The 18571-nt window shown below is 46.1% G+C and overlaps 1 protein-coding gene across 6 annotated transcripts in view; it reads right to left on the bottom strand.

Annotated features, from left to right (window-relative positions):
• Positions 1-5348: 5348 nt before the first annotated feature.
• The window catches only part of SETD4 (SET domain containing 4), a 25148-nt gene continuing 11925 nt past the window's right edge, over positions 5349-18571 (bottom strand). For all 6 annotated transcript variants that reach the window (XM_023191096.3, XM_023191104.3, XM_023191112.3 and 3 more), the window contains 7 exons: positions 16118-16547; positions 14305-14479; positions 12326-12407; positions 11389-11469; positions 8960-9083; positions 6894-7060; positions 5349-6770 (listed from right to left, as the gene is read on the bottom strand). In XM_023191096.3, the coding sequence (XP_023046864.1) occupies positions 6926-7060; positions 8960-9083; positions 11389-11469; positions 12326-12407; positions 14305-14479; positions 16118-16547 (1027 nt within the window). In that variant the 3' untranslated portion in view covers positions 5349-6770; positions 6894-6925. The remainder of the gene's footprint in view (positions 6771-6893; positions 7061-8959; positions 9084-11388; positions 11470-12325; positions 12408-14304; positions 14480-16117; positions 16548-18571) is intronic.

Genomic DNA, 18571 nt, shown 5'->3' with positions numbered 1-18571 from the left:
CCTCTGTAGGCAGAGCCAGGATGGTTCCTGCATGGTTCTCACCCCTCCTCCTCTCGCCATGACCTCTGAGCCACCACTGCCCTCTCCAACCCCTGCCCCGCCTGGCCAGGTCCCTTCCAGAGCGGCTATCACCTTGAAGTGGTGTTAACCGCCCAAAGGAGAATGTGAACGTTGGCATTATCTCCCAGAAGAAACGCAGAGAGCTGCTTTTGCCTTGTTTAGGTGCTACTATTTGGGAAAACCACGCTCTGCTGCCTGCCTTGACCGAGCCTCCGTATGCAGGTCAGCTCGGCGGTCCTCTCGCGCCCTCTAGTGTACCAAAGGTGGAAGTGGCTCAAGCACGTTGCAAAGTCCCGCAAGGATTCCACAAGAACCACCCGGTACTTACTGAGCATCAGCCCACACACTCTGGACACGGAGAGGTGTGGCGCCTTTTGAGGGAGACATGTGGAATTAACGTTTGCTAATCACTTTTTGTGGACTGGGCGGGCACTCCAGCTGTGTTTACTGAGCCAAATGATAAAGAGTTGATCTCTGGATTCGTCTGTGCTCAACATGAAGTCGTACTGTTTAAAAGATCATTTAGGCAGCATGAACTTGTGTAGTATAAGAATTGACACTCTGGCCGGGCGCGGCGGCTCAAGCCTGTAATCCCAGCACTTTGGGAGGCCGAGACAGGCGGATCACGAGGTCAGAAGATCGAGACCATCCTGGCTAACACGGTGAAACCCTGTCTCTACTAAAAAAAAAAAAAAAATACAAAAACAAAAAACTAGCCGGGCGAGGTGGCGGGCGCCTGTAGTCCTAGCTCCTGGGGAGGCTGAGGCAGGAGAATGGCGTAAACCCGGGAGGCGGAGCTTGCAGTGAGCTGAGATCCGGCCACTGCACTCCAGTCCGGGCGACAGGGCGAGACTCTGCCTCAAAATAAAATAAAATAAAATAAAATAAAATAAAATAAAAAGAATTGACACTCTTGGTTAGGCCTGGTGGCTCCCGCCTGTAATCTTAGCACTTTGGGAAGCCGAGGCGGGTGGATTGCCTGAGCTCAAGAGTTCCAGACCAGCCTGGGCAACATGGTGAAAACCCATCTCTACTAAATACAAAAAATTAGCTGGGTGTGGCGGCATGTGCCTGTAATCCCAGCTACTTGGGAGGCTGAGGCAGGGGAAGTGCTTGAACCCGGGAAGCGGAGGTTGCAGTGAGCTGAGATCACACCATTGCACTCCAGCCTGGGAGTTTTTTTCTGTCTCTAAAAAAAAATAAAAAAAAAAAAAAGAATTGACACTCTCCAGCTTGCCTCCCACACCTCCGAAAACCAGAAAGCTCCAGCTGGGAAAAGGCAAAGCCGCTTGCTCCCATAACCCAGAGGTTCAGAAAGGGAACTTTGGTGAACATCGGTCAACGTGGGAGCTTTAAATCTCCAACACCCCGCACACCCCAGGCCAACCAGCTCAGACCCTGCAGTGGGAACCCGGCAGTAGAATTTGTTAACGCTCCACATGTGATTCCAGGGAACAGCAAAGCCACCAACCACTGCTAGACTTTACCATCAGAGGCTTGGGAGGCAAAGACGTCCAGTGACACAGGTCTCAGACACGGTGTGAGAAGCTGAAATCTACGCTGCCCGTCCCAAACACACTCCCCTAGACCCAAACTGCTTCCTCTGTGACATCCTGAACTCCCTTCTATCTGTCAGCAGCTTAGTCTCCCTTTGTGATTATCACAGCAAAAACTGGAATTGTTGACTGTCCCAGTCATTGCCGAGTGGGCTGTTTCTCTGGTCTTGGCCCTATCTTCTGAATCTGGGCATTAGGAAGAGATTTCAGGGTTCTGAGCAGTTTCTGTGGCACCGAGACAGTGTTTCCAACTGCAACAGGAGAGCCTCTCCCCCAGCACGAATTCCACAGAAATGGGAAAAGGCCTGCTTTGGGCTCACTCACCCCTTCTCGGCCCTCTAGTAACAGCTATGCCCTGTATGAGATCCGGGTTGTCAGTGTGATGAGGAGGGGGCTGTTAAACTGAAATGGGACCATTCGAGGCGAAGCTGCTGCGAGACAGACTGGCTCACTCTTTGCCCTGCGGCTACGCCAGGGAGTGGAGCTGCCCGGTTCCTCCAGAACAGCCTGCAAGGTGAGGCAGTCACGCGGCCTTTCACAAAGCAAAAACCAGACAACACAAATTGCTTGAAGGTGGCGGGTCCCCTCCCATACCCTAGACTGCCTAACTTAGGAGGCAGAAACAGGTATCACTCACACATCAGAGGCAGGAACTCAGACACCAGACACTGCTAGGGTCTAATCCCTGCCACGTGATGTGGGAGAAGTCATTTGACCCGTCTATGCCTCAGCGTCTTCAACTCTAACGAAAGATGGAATACCTACCTCATTGAGCTACTGTGACAATTACATGAGAAAGAGGGATATCATGCCCAGCACTGGGAGGACACAGTGGCTGTGAGTCCCACTCCACCTTTTTTTTTTTTTTTTTTACAGACAGGGTCTCACTTGTCACAGGTGGGTGACAACCATTTGGGTCAGTGGCATGCAGGGGTAAAAGAATTTACCAAGACAGCTGTAGGTAAAGAAAGGCAGATTTACGCAAAGAAGAATGAAAACATGTTGTGAGGAGGCAACTGCCAGAGACAAAGGTTCCTAGAGATTTATAGGATGGTTTCAGCTGCAGAAGGCTACATGCAATACCGATAACGCCAGGGCTGCAAGGAGCTACCGTGCCTTTTTCTATCAGCCAAGGCGTCTGATGATAAACGGAAGTGTTTGATGTTAAGTTGGGTGCAGGAGGACTGTGGGTAATGTACGTTATCTGCACTGGAGGGCTGTGTCCTGGACCATGAAGAAAGGGAGGCCGATAACTTACCTGCTTTATCTCTTTAACTCCCTCAGTCCCGCCAGCCTGACTCCTTTGGCCTAATTAGGCCTCCACAGATTTGTCATCCAGGCTGGAGTGCAGCTGTGTGATCATAGCTCACTGCAGCCTCAAGCTCCTGGACTCATGTGATCCTCCTGCCTCAGCCTCCAAAGTAGCTAGGACTACAGGCACGCAGCACCACACCCAGCTAATTTTTTTTAATTTTTTGTAGAGATGGGGGTCTCACTATGTTGCCCAGGCTGGTCTCAAACTTCTGGCCTCAAGTGATCCTCCCACCTCAGATAATAACAGCACCTGCTACTATCTACCTTGTTGATTACAGCCATCAAGGTGTGGAGTGGTAACCTTACATTTTTATTAAATGCATTGTATTTTGGGGAGTTTTTTGTTTTTTGTTTTGAGACAGAGTCTTACTCTGTTGCCCACACTGGAGCGCAGTGGCATCATATTGGCTCACTGCAACCTCAGCCTCCATGGTTCAAGCAATTCTCCTGCCTAAGTCTTCCGAGTAGCTGGGACTACACGCGCCCGCCACCACACCCAGCTTATTTTTTGTGTTTTTAGTAGAGACGGGTTTCACCATGTTGGCCAGGATGGTCTCAATCTCCTGACCTCGTGATCCACCCGCCCTGGCCTCCCAAAGTGCTGGGATTACAGGCGTGCACAACCGTGCCTGGCCCGGGAGTTGTTTTTTTTCTTTTTTTAAATTTTCTTATAGCCTAATGTTAAAACTACATAGAATAGAAGGATATTAACACAAGAAAATAGTGAAAGGCTGTAACATAAAGATGAGAAACACCCTCTGAAAGGTGAGAGGGATGAGCACAGGAGAGAAATGTGTTGGTGAGGGCAGGCGCTGGTGTGCTGTCGGTAGGACCCTAGCATGTCTGGGGGACGCTGGCATGTGTGTGAGACACGGGAGTGTTGTGTGGGGGACACTGGCGTGTTGTGTGGGGGATACTGGCGTGCTGTCTGTGGGGACACTGGTGTGTTGTGTGAGGGGTACTTTGATGTGTGTGGGGGGGTCGCTGTCCTATTGTGGGGGCGCTGATGCATGGATACACAGTGGGCCGGGCTGGAGAAAGATGCATTGTTCCTGCTCCTTCCTTCCTCCGTTTTTTTCCCTTTAGTTCCCACAGGGCGTTCTGGACTGTGCACTGTAAAAAAAATCCTTTTACAAGGGATTCCTGACAAGGCTGTTCAAATATCAGCCCACAGGTCATGGGTTCTGCTACAGGTTCCCCCTCGGGACAAAACCTGCTGCCCAGCATTTACCTATAGTACGGACGGCAGCAGCCGACCACCAAGGAGGAGCCAGAATTGCTTCTGCTGGACCCCAAGGGCCCCAGCCGGGAGTTTCAGTGAGAAAGCCATTTTCACAGAATTACAGACCTATTTTCTATTTCTGTTTCCTCAAACATCACTGCCAGCCTCCAGACTTAACACGCTCCACAGAGGAGGGCCTATTCTATTCTTAGCTGGAAAGATTCTGGAGGAATGCCTCCAATCATCCTTAACTTCGTGCTGTCTGTCCCCTCAGGCCAAGTCAGCAGTTGGAGGTTTACCACCCAAACCCAGAACCAGACACCAACAGGGGTGCGAGTCTTGAGGAGCCTCAGGCACACCCAAAGCAGCAGCAGAGAGAAAACCAAGAAAGAAAGATGGCAAGGGGGCGTCCGGGGAGGGCGGTGATTGGAGAATAAGGAAGAAAACACGGCCACTGGTTAAACAGCAGTGCAAGCTGCCTCTCCCTAGGTGGGGACAGATGGGTTTGCTGCCCTCAGAATGATTTTACAAGAACAGCTTGCCACTGGAGTCTTGGAGTCCAAAACAAAAGAGCAGCCGAAAGGAAGTGTGTGGAGCCACAGGTTTCTTGCAAAGGATCTGTGACTTCACATAACTAGCATTGTCTACATTCTCATACTACTATTCTTCAAATAAATGCAGATCTGCTGTGCTGATGGAGTATTACTCAGCTGTAAATAAATGCAGATCTGTGCTGATGAACTCTTACTCAGCTGTAAATAAATGCAGATCTGCTGTGCTGATGAACTCTTACTCAGCTGTAAATGTTTCTGGGTAGCTGCTTTTTGTCACTGTGTTTTTAATTTTTATTATTATTTTGAAAGACAGGGTCTCACTCAGTTGTTGCCCAGACTGGAGTGCAGTGGCACGATCCTGGCTCACTGCAACCTCAAACTCCCAGGCTCTAAGCCGTCCTCCTGCCTCACCCTTCCGAGTAGCTGCAGCTACAGGCACGGGCCAACCCGCCCGCTCATTTTTTAAACTGTTTTGTTGGGGGGTGGGGGAGGCTCATTATGTCACCCATGCTGCTCCTGGACTCCTGGGCTCAAGAGATCCTCCCAACTCAGCCTCCCCTAAAGTGATTACAGGGGTGAGCACTGCACCCACCCACTGTGCATTTTTTCTAATCACTAGATGAGGAAAGCACAATGACCATGTAGGGTCTGCAAAGTTTTTCATGTTCAAGGGGCTGTCCATTTTGAAAGGTGTAAAGGAATTAACATATTTAGGTGCATTCACAGGGGAGAGGAGAAAGAAATTCTGGCACAGCACCTGTCATTGTCAATAGTTTCCCGGGAGCCCAGCCTTGCAAGTAGTTGACATGCTGCCGACAGCTGCTCTGCAGAATTGCTGGGACTAAGGCCACAGGTCCAGAAAGCTTCAAATGGTTACTACCGGGCCCTCCACATAAGAGTCTGCCCACTCTCCATACAGCGTATGATGAAATACACTGCATTATACTGAATATTGAAAAAAAGAAATATACTGCAACTGTTGAAACATAAGCACAAACTGTATATACAAACAGGGAAAGATGTTCAAGAAATCATGTCTCAAGAAATCATGAGAGTTTTATTTTAAACTCTGCCCGCCTTCTGAGGCCAGCACGCCCCGTTCATTTGGTTTCGCTGGGCTCCAGTGAGAAAGGAATTTCAGTTCTTGGGAAGAACGAACCCTGGGAGGGTAAACAGGACCCTGGGCAATATTGTCTACGCAGCGTCTCCAGCATGGGCCTGAACAGGACCAGCAGCCCCTGTGTTACTTACGCAGGCAGTCCCGAGGCCACAGGCAGCTGAGAGCTGTGCAGGAAACATCCCCTTTTCCCCACCCAGGGTCTGAGCAGGATCAAAACTCAAGAGTAAGAACAGAGGCCAAACCACCACCGTGGTTTGCAATCAGCTGACCTACACTGAACCCCAGAATCAAGCAGACAGGCCCACCGCGGATGGGCCAGCTCCCCAGGTTGGAAGGCCTGCCCAGGACAGCCGCCAGAACAAAGCAGAAACTGCCGCTGGCTAAGCCAGTCACTCTTCCCAAGTGAATAATTAGACAAGCGCCGCCCTGGGAGGCCAGGAGCATGCTTAGAGGACATTCCCTCCTCTGGAAGCCCTGTGTCCCCTAGGGGACTCCTCAACGGCCACCTCAGTGCAGTCACATAGGGAAGGGCTGGCGGCTGGGCCACCCTGGTGGGAACCCAGGACTACCTCCTCACGCTTCCCCACACCCACTGCCCAAAGCCACCCACCGCCAACCTGCCCCTTAACCCAACGGTATCAGAGCATCTTAAAAGCACAACCGCTAGACTCTGAGAGCTGCTGTGTCAGATAAGAAGCAGGCCCCGTGGTGACAGACCACACACGGATGCAGCTGGCTCCTGGCTCCCCAGCAGTCCGCCTCTCTCCTCACAGTTCAGCACTTTATTCGGAAGAGCAATAGACGTGCTATCCAGATAGCTTGTCCACCTTCACTCACAGCCTCACAGTCCCAGAACCTGTGCTGCCCCCTGCAGAAATCCTGCACGTCCTGGGGGCGGCCACCGCCCCAGCCCACCATGACGCTCTTCAAATTAACTTCTGTTTCTGTAGGAAAAGCAAAAAGAAAAGGATGAAGTTCCTAATTGTTGAGTAGATGCCACTCTCAACTCTAAACTATATAAATTTAGTCCATCAAACCTTAGTCTAAAATGTGTGACTAACACCCACCAGAGGAGGTGACCAAACACACTTTGGTGAAATCAGGTGAAAGCTGTTTGCAAACTGTGCAGGGTCTCGGCAGATGCCCTGAGAATCTTTAGCTCTTCCATCCACAAGGATTCCACCAAAGTTAGTTGGTTTATTAGGGCCTCTTTTTCAGCCTTCATATGAGACACCTGAAAGATATTTTTAAATTATTGTTATTGCAGTTATATATATATATATATATATATATATCATAGAATGTACCTTTTTAACTAATTTTCAGTGTACGGTTCAGCAGCATGAAGTACATTCGCACTGTTATAGATCCACCACCACTCTCCAGCTCTGCAACTTTTTCTATCACCCCAAACAGAAACTCTATAACCATTTATCAGTAACCCTATTCCCCTCTTCCCCAAACCCCCAGTTACCTCTGCTCCACTCTCTGTCTCTATGAACTTGCCTATTCTAGGATCCTCACAAGAGTGGAATCATACAGTATTTGTCCTTTTGTGTCTGGCTTATTTCATTTCCATAATGTCTTCTGTCTTCATTAAAATCACTCTTTAAATCCCAGGCATGTTTTCATACGAATGAGCTGATTTCTCATTTAACGAAAACATTTACTAAATAAACACATCAATGAGAAAAAATGCTTGAAGTCATACAGTAACTTTTACTTTTTACCTTTTTTACTTTTTACCTTTTAATAAAAGGCAAAGATATGGAGTCAACCTAAGTATTCATCAACAGATGAAGAAAGAAAGAAAACGTGGCATATATACCCAGTGAAGTATACTCAGCCTTATAAAAAAAAAAAGGAAATTTTGTCATTTGTGACAGCATGGATGAACCTGGAGGACATGTTGTCACATGGCAATAAGCCAGCACAGAATGACATATATTGCAATGATCTCACTCTATGTGGACTCTAGAATCGTCAAACTCATAGAAGCAGGGAGTCAAATTGTGGCCACCAGAGGCTGAGGGGTTGGAGGGGGATTAGGGAGATGTTGATCAAAAGACACAAAATCTCAGCTGGACAGAGGATTAGTTCAAGAGATCTATTGTACATCATGGTGACTAGTTAGTAACAACATATTATGTACTTGAAAATTGCTAAGAGTAGATTTTAAGTGTTCTCACCACAAAAAAATAAGTATATGTGATCATGCATATGTTAAATAGCTTCATTTAGCCATCTACAATGTATACATATTTTAAAACATCATGTGGTACACTATAAATATATACAATTAAAAATAAAGAGGCCAGGTGTGGTGGCTCATGCCTGTAATCCCAGCACTTTGGGAGGCTGAGGTGGGTGGATCACCTGAGGTCAGGAGTTCGAGACCAGCCTGCCCAACATGGTGAAACCCCGTCTCTACTAAAAATACAAAACTTAGCCAGACATGGTGGTGGGCGCCTGTAATCCCAGCTACTCAGGAGGCTGAAGCAGAAGAATCGCTTGAACCCAGGAGACGGAGGTTGCAGTGAGTCGAGATTGTGCCACTGTACTCCAGCCTGGGAGACAAGAGCAAGACCCTGTCTCAAAAATAAAATAAAATAAAAAGAAAAAATAAAAAAATTGAGAGAAAAAGCATAGGGACAAGGTTAACAGTCAAAAATGGAGGCCGGACACAGTGGTTCAGGCCAGGTGCAGTAGTTCACACTTGTAACCCCAGCACTTTGGGAGGCTGAGGTGGGTGGGTCACCTGAGGTCAGGAGTTCGAGACCAGCCTGGCCAACATGGTGAAACCGCATCTATACTAAAAATACAAACATTAGCTGGGCATGGTGGTGGGCACCTGTAATTCCAGCTACCTGGGAGGCTGAGGCAAGAGAATTGCTTGAACCTCCGAGGTGGAGGTTGCAGTGAGCCAAGATCATGCCATTGCACTCCAGCCTGGGCAACAAGAGTGAAACTCCATCTCAAAGAAAACAAAAATAGAGGTAATTATATCAACATTTATTTATTTAAGGCACTAAACAATGCTCTTATGACATGCACTATCCCTAATAACATGTACAAAACAAGGAACTGCTGAATCAAGACACTTCTTTAAGGATGTCACATTCTAGAAACATACCTTTTGAAGCATAGCATTAGTCTCTTCTATGAAATAACAGCATATTTTCTGGGCTATGTCCAAACTTGTCTTCTCATTCGTATCTGAAATTACTTCCCCAAGAAGTACTTTTTTCCAGCATGTACTAGAACCAAAATGTTCCATGACACAATTTTAGCAGGCTCTCAAAAAGCAGACTTTTCTATTTCAATGCAACACATAAACTCCTTCTCCTATTTCTCCAGGAGCATAATACAACTCATTCCATAAGGAGACTCCCCAAACCTCCACGCCACTTGTAGCTCCTGTGTGGAAGCCGACCAGGTAATAAGAGAGGAGGAGGAGGAGCTGAGAAGAAAAAGCACAAAGGGGTGGGTGCTCTCTGCAGGCAAGGACTGAATGTTATCATCATGACAAGCCTGTGTCTGACCCATAAGTGAATGAAGTCCTATCCCCGGCCATGGGAACAAAGTCAGTGACAGAACAGGAGGGCGAGTCCACAGCCGAAAGGCAGAGGACTAAGGAGCAAAGGTGGGAGTTTTCCTTCTCTTCAAGTGACAGTCTGTCCAAAATAGTAACAAACTGGGACACAATTCACAAAGCCAAATGCTCTGCATCTGGAAGGAGGAATCTACAGCAAGCCTCTATCCCCATGAAGGTCATTCCAATGCTCTACTACAAAGGCTCACAGGAAATGGGGCTAAGTCAGCAGGCAGGGCCCACTCTGGCAGGTCTGCTGTGGCAGGTGCAAGGGAGCCACAGCAGGATGCGGAGCAGAGGTGGCAGCGCCAGACCTAGACACCAGAAAGAACTACCGGGAGAAAGAGGATGGAGGACCGGATTATGAACACCGAGAATCTGGAAGTGGAAGTGGCTTCGAAGGGGAGGAAAGATGGCTGCTGTGGAAGTAAACAGGAGCCCACTAGAATTCAGAACAGCTGGCAAGACACAGCCCCGAATAGTCTCAGAAGGCTTCAGCTTCAGAGATGACAGGTGAAATGAGTTCTAAGGAAAGAAAAAGGAAATGACTGTGTGTCAGGCATGGTGTTCATGAATAACCATTATCTAATTTTATCTTCACCGTTACCTAGCAAAGAAAGCACGATTATCCCCATGCCAGGGCTCACTCAGGAAAGCTGAAGCACCCACCCTAAGTGACAGAGCTAATGAGAGGCAGAAAGAACTGCAAATACGCATCAGCCAGAGCCCACGCATGTTTTCTCCACCACCCACTCAGTAAGCAGTAACTCAAATGGAAGAAAAGAGGCCTAAGGAAGACCTCTGGGAAACAGCCAGTTGTTGTATTTAATTTTAGGCTGAAGTGTCCAAAAAGGACTCATACCTTGTTGCCAGAAGGATTTAAAGAAGCTTACATGAATGCACACGAAATAAAAGGTAAGATGAATGAAGGCAGAAAACAAGACAAAGGAAGAAGAGAGGAGAAAAGACAAGACACAGCAGGAACGGGCCAGTGTGAAACCGCACGCCCTAACATTAGGTACGTTTGGATGGACCTCAGATTTGCCTCTCAGTTTTCCAGCGAACAAGAAAAAGAAGGAAACATCAGTTAAAGAATTCATAGTATCTGTAAGATAAAAACACTCCATTTGCTAAGAATAAAAACAAAAACTATGTTTGGTGTTGAGACCAGGGAGAAATTTTACTCCAAAAGTTCCTAGGGAAAAAGAAGGAAGCAACATCATCTAATCCACAAGAACAGGCATCACGGAAGGGGCACCGACTGCTCCCAGGCACTGTGCCTCATCTCAGTCAGTCCTCCCAACTGCTCAAGGACAGCCTGCACCATTTTCAAGAGGTTCTCCCTGGATATCTAGCAGCAGAAGGTTGAAGGCTGCTCTCCCTGCCAGGGACTCAGGCCGAAGCTGCCCCTGCACTGGGTACAGCACAGCTGGATGTGCCGACAGGTGGCTGCGGGGAGCAGGACTGACAGCAGGCAGGAACATGAGGGAGCCTGGCCAGGATGCACACCCACACCGGGGGCTCCCTGACCTGCCTCCCCCATGGAAAAGTCCAGCTCTTCAGCCAGGCTTCTGGAACTGCCCCAGGGCAGGACCGACGTTAGGAGCTCGAGCTCTACTTGTCCTGGGCAAAACCTACGTACTCTCAGACTTTCCTCTGAACAGTGCCAATGCCCACACTTTGTAAAGGATTTCAGGTCACCAGGAGGAAAATATGAGTAGAAACAAAAAAATTATCAGAACTATGTATTCTGATTATGATTCTAAAACCACAATTCCAAAAGGGTTAAAACTTAGAAATGAAACATTCACTACATGGGCAAGTTACATAACAAAAAAGCAACTTCAATGTAGGACATTCCTTTTTCCTCCCTGGTTGGGTATCTGAATGCAAGCCAAAAAACAAACAAACCCTCCAAAGTTATATCCAGCCTGTTGCTACAGCTTAAGACCAACACATGTGAAACTTACAATTTTTCAGCTTCCAGACATAACAACTTAAGGGCTGTGAGTAGCCTCCAAGATGGTCCATCCCATCCGAATGTCAAATTTCTGAAGCAGAAAAACAAATAATGACAAATCCGTCATTTCAGTATTTCATGACCTCACAGCAAATGACTGAAGAGTCAAACACTTTTTAAAGGGGTTGCTAAATGTCATGTAACCTGCAATCTTGGCCAAAGGACAGGAGAAAATCAGTCTGCAAATACTTAAAAAGAAAGCCTAAGTAACAAAAAATTCTCTCCCCATTTTTTTTTAAAGAGTAAACAGCTCTTTTCCAATAATTTTAGTAAGCTTGAACATGGATGAGGGGCCTGAGGCAGGGCCCATGCGCAGGAGTTCCCAGTAAGAGAAACGCTTAAGAACCGGAACTAGCTGGGGCATCCCACAGATGGCAGCCACCACCGCCAGGCTGCTCTCACACCACAGCGGGATCATTTCAAACTTAATTTCATCCAGAAAAGAAAATCCGAAAGAGAAAGCCTTGAACCCCGTTTAGCCACTTGGCATGGAATCACCTAGCTACCCACCTACCCCAAGAGGCTGCACCATGTTGCCAGGTGCCTGGGCTCTCCTGAGGGCCAGCCTGGCCCTTCCACATGACCACAGGGTACACAGACTCATCCTGGGCCACCCATCAACACATCCAAGCTCTCTTTTGGTACCGTAATTTAGTATTTCTAGCTTGTACCTTATGTCCCTAAAGAAGTTTCTTTCAAGTGTCTTCTACTCCTTATGTCCTCCACAACATCAAGCACAGTTTTACTGCACACAGTAAGTGCTCAATACCTACCCATTAGCTGATACAGGGTCAGGAGGTGTCTCACCCCCATGGAAAATTTAACCCCAGGTTTTCCATGAACATTTCCTAAAGGAGTAATTTTAAGAGGGAAAAAGAAACACTTACTCTATATAGCCATGATCCTTTAGAATGGAAATCTTTTTGTCCATCTGTTTATCTCTTGATGGAAGATATTTAACAAGTATTTCTATATTAAAAAAAAAATCAGACTGTTAGGGCATAAATTTGGACAAAAGTATGTCTTCCTTCCCTTCTCAACTCACCTCCTTTCCCCTTAGCAACCCAGACATGCACAAACAGTTCCACTTAATTCACACAAAGGAAGGCTACTCTTCGAGTCCAATTCAGTCACATCAGTACTGAGTCCCTGAAAGGCTATAAGAATTCCAAGGCTGGAGGACTAAACACGCATAACCTCAGCTCGTGCTCCCACTAAGTAAATCCACCAAAAACAAGCAGGTCATTAGGATATCAGCATGACTGTTGGAAAATTACAGTCAACAAAAGTAGAAGCCCTGCAAAAACATGAGGAAAGGTTTACAATACTGCGCTTTTTCCAAACCAGAATTCAAAGTAGTCTGGATATTAGTGACTGCAACTACAAAAAACTTAAAAGTAAATACGCACAAACTAACAAAGCTATTTGGAGAAGCAGGGTAATGAGAGATTTTTCTATTTTATTTTTAAAATGTAAATATAACTAAAATATAATTTTTGCTCAAATTAATGTATTCAACAAATGAATACTTCATGGACAACAATATTAAATTTATCAGGATTTTGAAAACATGAAGCCAATCTCAAAGCTGGTTTTCTAGCAGCAAGACCCAGTTTTTGCTTTTCTATTTTTACTTTGAGAAATCACATTATTATTCTGCCTTATAAGATGGAGTAGTAACAGCTTGGCCAAGTTTCCATTTCCAATCAAATCTATATTAAAAATGCATCAAATTATGTATTTAATAAATCTCTTGCTGTTTTTTCATGGCCTAGAAAACTGCTTCTCTGTTTCACAAAGGGAAAAATCAGTCTTCTATGTACTTTTTTAACACTATATTTGGAATTTTCACATTTTAAGTGTAATGGCTAACTTACTATTTTAAAATAATAAAACTGGGCCAACTACGGTGGCTCCCTACTGTAATACCAGCACTTTGGGAGGCTGAGGCAGGAGGATCTCTTGAGCCCAGGAGTTGAAGACAGCCTGGGCAACATAACAAGCTTGTCTCTATCATATGAAAAAACAAAAATTAAAAATAATAAGAAGAAAACCAGGCCAGGTGCAGTGGCTCACTCCTATAATCCTAGCACTTTGGGAGGCTGAGACAGGTAGATCACTTGAGGCCAGGAGTTCAAGACCACCCTAACCAACATGGTGAAACCCCATCTCTACTAAAATTACAAAAAGTAGCCAGGCGTGGTAGCGCATGCCTGTAATCCCAACTACTCCGGAGGCTAGGGCACAAGAATCGCCTGAACCTGGGAGGCGGAGGTTGCAACGAGCAAAGATCACGCCACTGCACTCCAGCGTGAGCAACAGAGTGCGACTCTGACTCAAAAATAATAAAACCAATGATAATGGCTAGTTAATAGATCACAAAAGAACATACATGAAGTCAAATGTCATCATGGCATCAACCTCCAGAAACAAGGACTATAGATTTATCTCTGTGATTAGCACAGTGTCTTACACACAGTAGGTGCTTAATAAATATTTTTTATGATTGCTCTCTAATTCTATTGTCTTTAGTGCCAGTGACATCTCAGTATAAACATTTCCATCCTTTAATATTGTATTTATTTCCTTAGCCGTTTTCCTCTTCTTCTATTCTATATTTTGACCCAATGCAATGAAAACTTCTTAATTCTTCTTATCCTAAATATCAGTCAGAGCTTTGTTGTTTTTACTTCAACACTGAAATTACAGTCAGTAAGAGTAAGGCTAGGCCTACCTAGAAGAAAATTAGTGATGTGTATGTCAGTCTTACGGTTTTGATATTTTTATTAAAACTGAAAATACACATCTCCAACTGGGAAGAAAAAAATTATATAGTGTTTATGTTAAGAACAAAGTTGACTCCCACCTCTTGAGACATAAACACAAGCATGAGGATTATGGATGGAAACAAATCCATATTCCAGGAATAGCTGCTGATTATCGTGAGGGCCGTAACAGATGAATACCTCTTCATGCTTCCTCCAACGTGAAGTCGTTCTAATTTCATAAGAGTGAGTTTCTTCATTAAATGCTGCTTTTACCTAGAAAGAAAAACTGTTAAAGGTTTTTTTTAAAGTAAGGTGTAAAACTACAAAACTGATTAAGTTATTATGTAACATTAATGTGAGTCAGGTGCAGCTTTCAAACACCCATCAGTAAATGTAACTACGCATAGGGAACATGCCACTTCCGGTTTCATCCACCTCGACTTCACCCTGTTGATGAGGGAGGGAGTCCTGCCCTAGGGCGCTGGGGACGGCCACACATCACCTGACACAAAACAGATGAGATCATCAGCAGTTTATTGGTCACGTCCACTCATAGCCCAGGGAAGGAGGACATGGTGGTGCCAATAAATTTTATCTGTAAAAAGCTAGAGAGTAAACATGTTCAGCTTTGCCAGCCCTATGTGGTCTCTGTCACAAGTTGTATTTTTACAATCCTTTCAAACTGTAAAAACTACTCTTAGCTCAGGGCTTTCGGGCCACATGCCCACAGGCTGTAGTTTGTGGTGTGGTCTTCCTACAGTAGACTATAAAATCATTGGTGTGGCACATAAATGCACCAAAAGTCCCAATAAAAATAAATCACTGCACTGGGGACTGACGGAGTCCCCATGTCTAGCATCCTATCCCACTACACACCCCTGATAGTATTTCATCAACATCAACCACAGAAACACTCATCTAATCCCAGGCTCCTTTGCTCCTGATTGTCAAAGATACTTCTTTCTACAAAAGTAACAAGCAGACAGCCCTTGTTCCTAGGCTAAGAAAGCAGAGCGGGCACCTCCCTAAGCTCTGATCTCACGTGGAGAGCACATGAGTTTAGCACATGGGCTCACAAGGCATGACTGCTCTTCTCACAGTGGAATGTCATGTAAAGGTGACAGCCAGGACATGGATCTCAGCCATGTCCCTCCACAACACACCCCAAAAGCGTTACAGGTGAGTTGACGGATGGACATTCTCCTGCTGTCCAAGCCAGGCCTCTACCCCTGCATGCCCTGCAAATAACACTCGTTTCCCAAATGAGCCACCTGGGGAAAAGGCTCGGGAGGATGCGATCTGTGACCACCTCCCAAATCGGGTTTCTTTCATTATTTCCCAGAACCCTTTCCCCACAAATACCCATCCATTCAATAAACATTTACTAAACACCTACTATGTGCCAGGCCCTGCCATGAGCACTGGGGTGACAAAGAGGAACAAGACAAAGACCCCATTCTCAAAGATTTCAGAGCTCAGTGGGAAAAAGAGCAAGCCAGTCAGCGATCAGAGCAAAGAGAAATGCTGTGACAGCTGTAACACTAAGTTTAAAAGCAACAGGGCAGGAAAGCAGGCTGGGCTTCAGTCCTGGTCTGGAAGGAGGAACAAGGCAGAAGGAAGGAGGGCTCTGCACCACAGCCTGCTGGGAAAGACCGGACAGGGGATGCAACACGAGGTTCTGTAGGCCTGAAGAGCAAAGTGGAGAAAATGGGCAGAGGCAAGCACTGCAAGAGGGACAGTGGGGTCTGGAAGAACAACAGGAGCCTCCTGACGGCAGGCCATCCCGACAGGGTCACCTGAAGCTGCCGACGCCTCTCCCTGTGGTGTCACTCACCATCTACAGTCACAGGTTCTGGGCAGTGGAAGCCTTCCTATCCAAATAGAATAGCTGCTCCCTTGTCAGCTTCTCACCTGGACATGTGGGCTATGATTCAGCAGGTCCAGGTATGGAGCGAGCGCACAGGTGTCCGGCTCTGCAGAAAGGCATTCCCGCTGCCTGGGCCTCAGGTACACGGCTCTGGTGTTGACGGTGCACCAAGCCCACAGCAGGGCACTGTAGCTGAAGATGCTGTCAACAGCCTCCACAAACAGAGGCTGCAGAGAAGAGAAAAAGTCTCTGGAGGAAGCAAAGAACTCCTGCACGTGGGCTCTCTGCGCTTCAGCCTTTGCTTTTAAAGATGTGGGAAGAAGGTTCACCACTTCCGGCTCCAAACAAACAGGGCAGGTATAGGCCTTGGGTAAAATCTCCAGGTAAGGCTTCCAAAGAGATCGGTCCCCAGCATGCTTTTCCGAAACTAAAAAGGTACACAGCGCCAGCAGAGGAGACGGAGGCGGCTTCCACCTTTGAAAATTAAAAGCCGGTTTAAAGGAATTACTTTGATTCAAAATATGAAATAAGCCAAGCAGTTTGTTTTGCTGCCAGAGGGAGTGTGTTCAAACTGTCAACACGCTCAGTTTACTTAACAGACTCAAAAGAGTTCCTTCCTTCCTTAAGGCTCTTCCTTTCCGGGGGAGCACGGCCCCAGTGCCAGTGCTCTGAAAGAGCCATACTCACATGTCAGAAAAACTGACTCACTGGGCCAAGTTCCAGGTTTGTTTGCAAGAGATTCCTCGTTGCAAAAAAACCTCTTTGCTTCCAACTTGGTTCTCCAGTTACAAAGCTTTGGACCTGACTCCATTTGTCTCACCTAAATAAAGATATAAAATACGGTGGGGAAAACATGGTGGAAAGAACTGAGACCTGCACCATCCGATATAGTAATCACTGGGTATGCAGAGCTATTTAAATTTAACCCTTAATTATTTAGAATTAACTAACATTTAAAATTCAGTCCCTCAGTGAGATAAGCTATGTTTTAAGTGCGCAATAGCCATTCAGAGCTAATGGCCACCATACCGGACAATGCAGAAAAAACATCTGTCATTGCTGAAAGCTCTGTTGGAAGGCACCAACCTTAACCAAAATGGAATATGCTCATATACACTTGTGCAGTTCTAACGCTTTTATTCCTAAGTTTACCTGCTCTGTTACAAATTATGTATCATAGTATTTTTGTTTTGCACAATTGCCAATAAAAAGATCTCATGTTGCCTGAAGGTATTTAGAGAAAGTTTTCATCAGTCCTTCAAGGTCCAGATTCCTATACTGCCATACATTCTACTCAAAATTTCAGAATGATTCAGAAAATGTTTATAATGACAGCATCCTTGCCTCTACACAGGCCTAAAAGACCTATTCACCTTCTTCCAAAAACATGCCGGGGAAGAAAGTCCAGAACTTACCTAACGGTTAAAAGGCACAGTGGCCCTTTGCCTATATCCCAGCACTTTGGGAGGCCGAGGTGGGTGAATCACTTGAGGCCAGGAGTTTGAGACGAGCCTGGTCAACATGGTGAAACCCTATCTTTAATAAAAATGCAAAAATTAGGCACAGTGGAGCATGCCTGTAATCCCAGCTACTTGGGAGGCTGAGGCATGAGAATTGCTTAAACCCAGAAGGTGGAGGTTGCAGGGAGTTAAGATCGCCACTGCACTCCAGCCTAGGCGACACAACGGACCCTGTCTCAAAAAAAAAAAAAAAAAGAAAGAAAGAAACAGTATACTCTTTCAACCCTCGTAATTTAGAAATCCTTTCCACTGCAGGTATCTCACTCTGTCTTCAGAGATGCCCCAAAACAAAGGCCCAGCAGAATGTGTGCCAGAAAACAGTCCTCCCACATCAGCCTCCTCTCTTCTATACCCAAATAAAACTAATTCTTTCATAATGTCAACAGCTCTTCAAAGTTCAAGAAAAACTGAAGTACAATAAGGGTAGAAATAAGAGAGAGTAACTTACATTTGTCAAGAGCTACTATGATGGAAGAGAACAGGCTACTAAGAGCCAAAGCACTCAGCTGTGATTTACATATATTATCCCATTTAATTTTTAGTTCTTAGTAAGTGATAGATGGGGGTATCATACCCACACTCCAGGAAGCCTATTAAAAACCTTAAAAATGCCATTTACAGTGAATTAAGAACAAACTTTCTGGCTGGGCACGGTGGCTCACACCTGTAATCCCAGCACTTTGGGAGGCCAAGGCGGGAGGATCACGAGGTCAGGAGTTCAAGACCTGCCTGGCCAAGATGGTGAAACCCTAACTCTACTAAAAATACAAAAAAAACAAAAATTAGCCAGGCATGGTGGCGGGCCCCTGTAATCCCAGCTACTTGGGAGGTTGAGGCAGGAGAATTGCTTGAACCCAGGAGGCGGTGGTTGCAATGAGCCAAGATCACACCACTGCACTCCAGCCTGGGCAACAGGTGAGACTCCATCTCAAGACAGACAGACAGAGAAAAGGAAGGAAGGAAGGAAGGAAGGAAGGG

Source organism: Piliocolobus tephrosceles, chromosome 19 (assembly GCF_002776525.5).
Source record: "Piliocolobus tephrosceles isolate RC106 chromosome 19, ASM277652v3, whole genome shotgun sequence".
Lineage (NCBI taxonomy): Eukaryota > Metazoa > Chordata > Mammalia > Primates > Cercopithecidae > Piliocolobus > Piliocolobus tephrosceles.
Note: the sequence above shows the minus strand (reverse complement) of the source record. Positions and strands in the feature narration are given on the sequence as shown.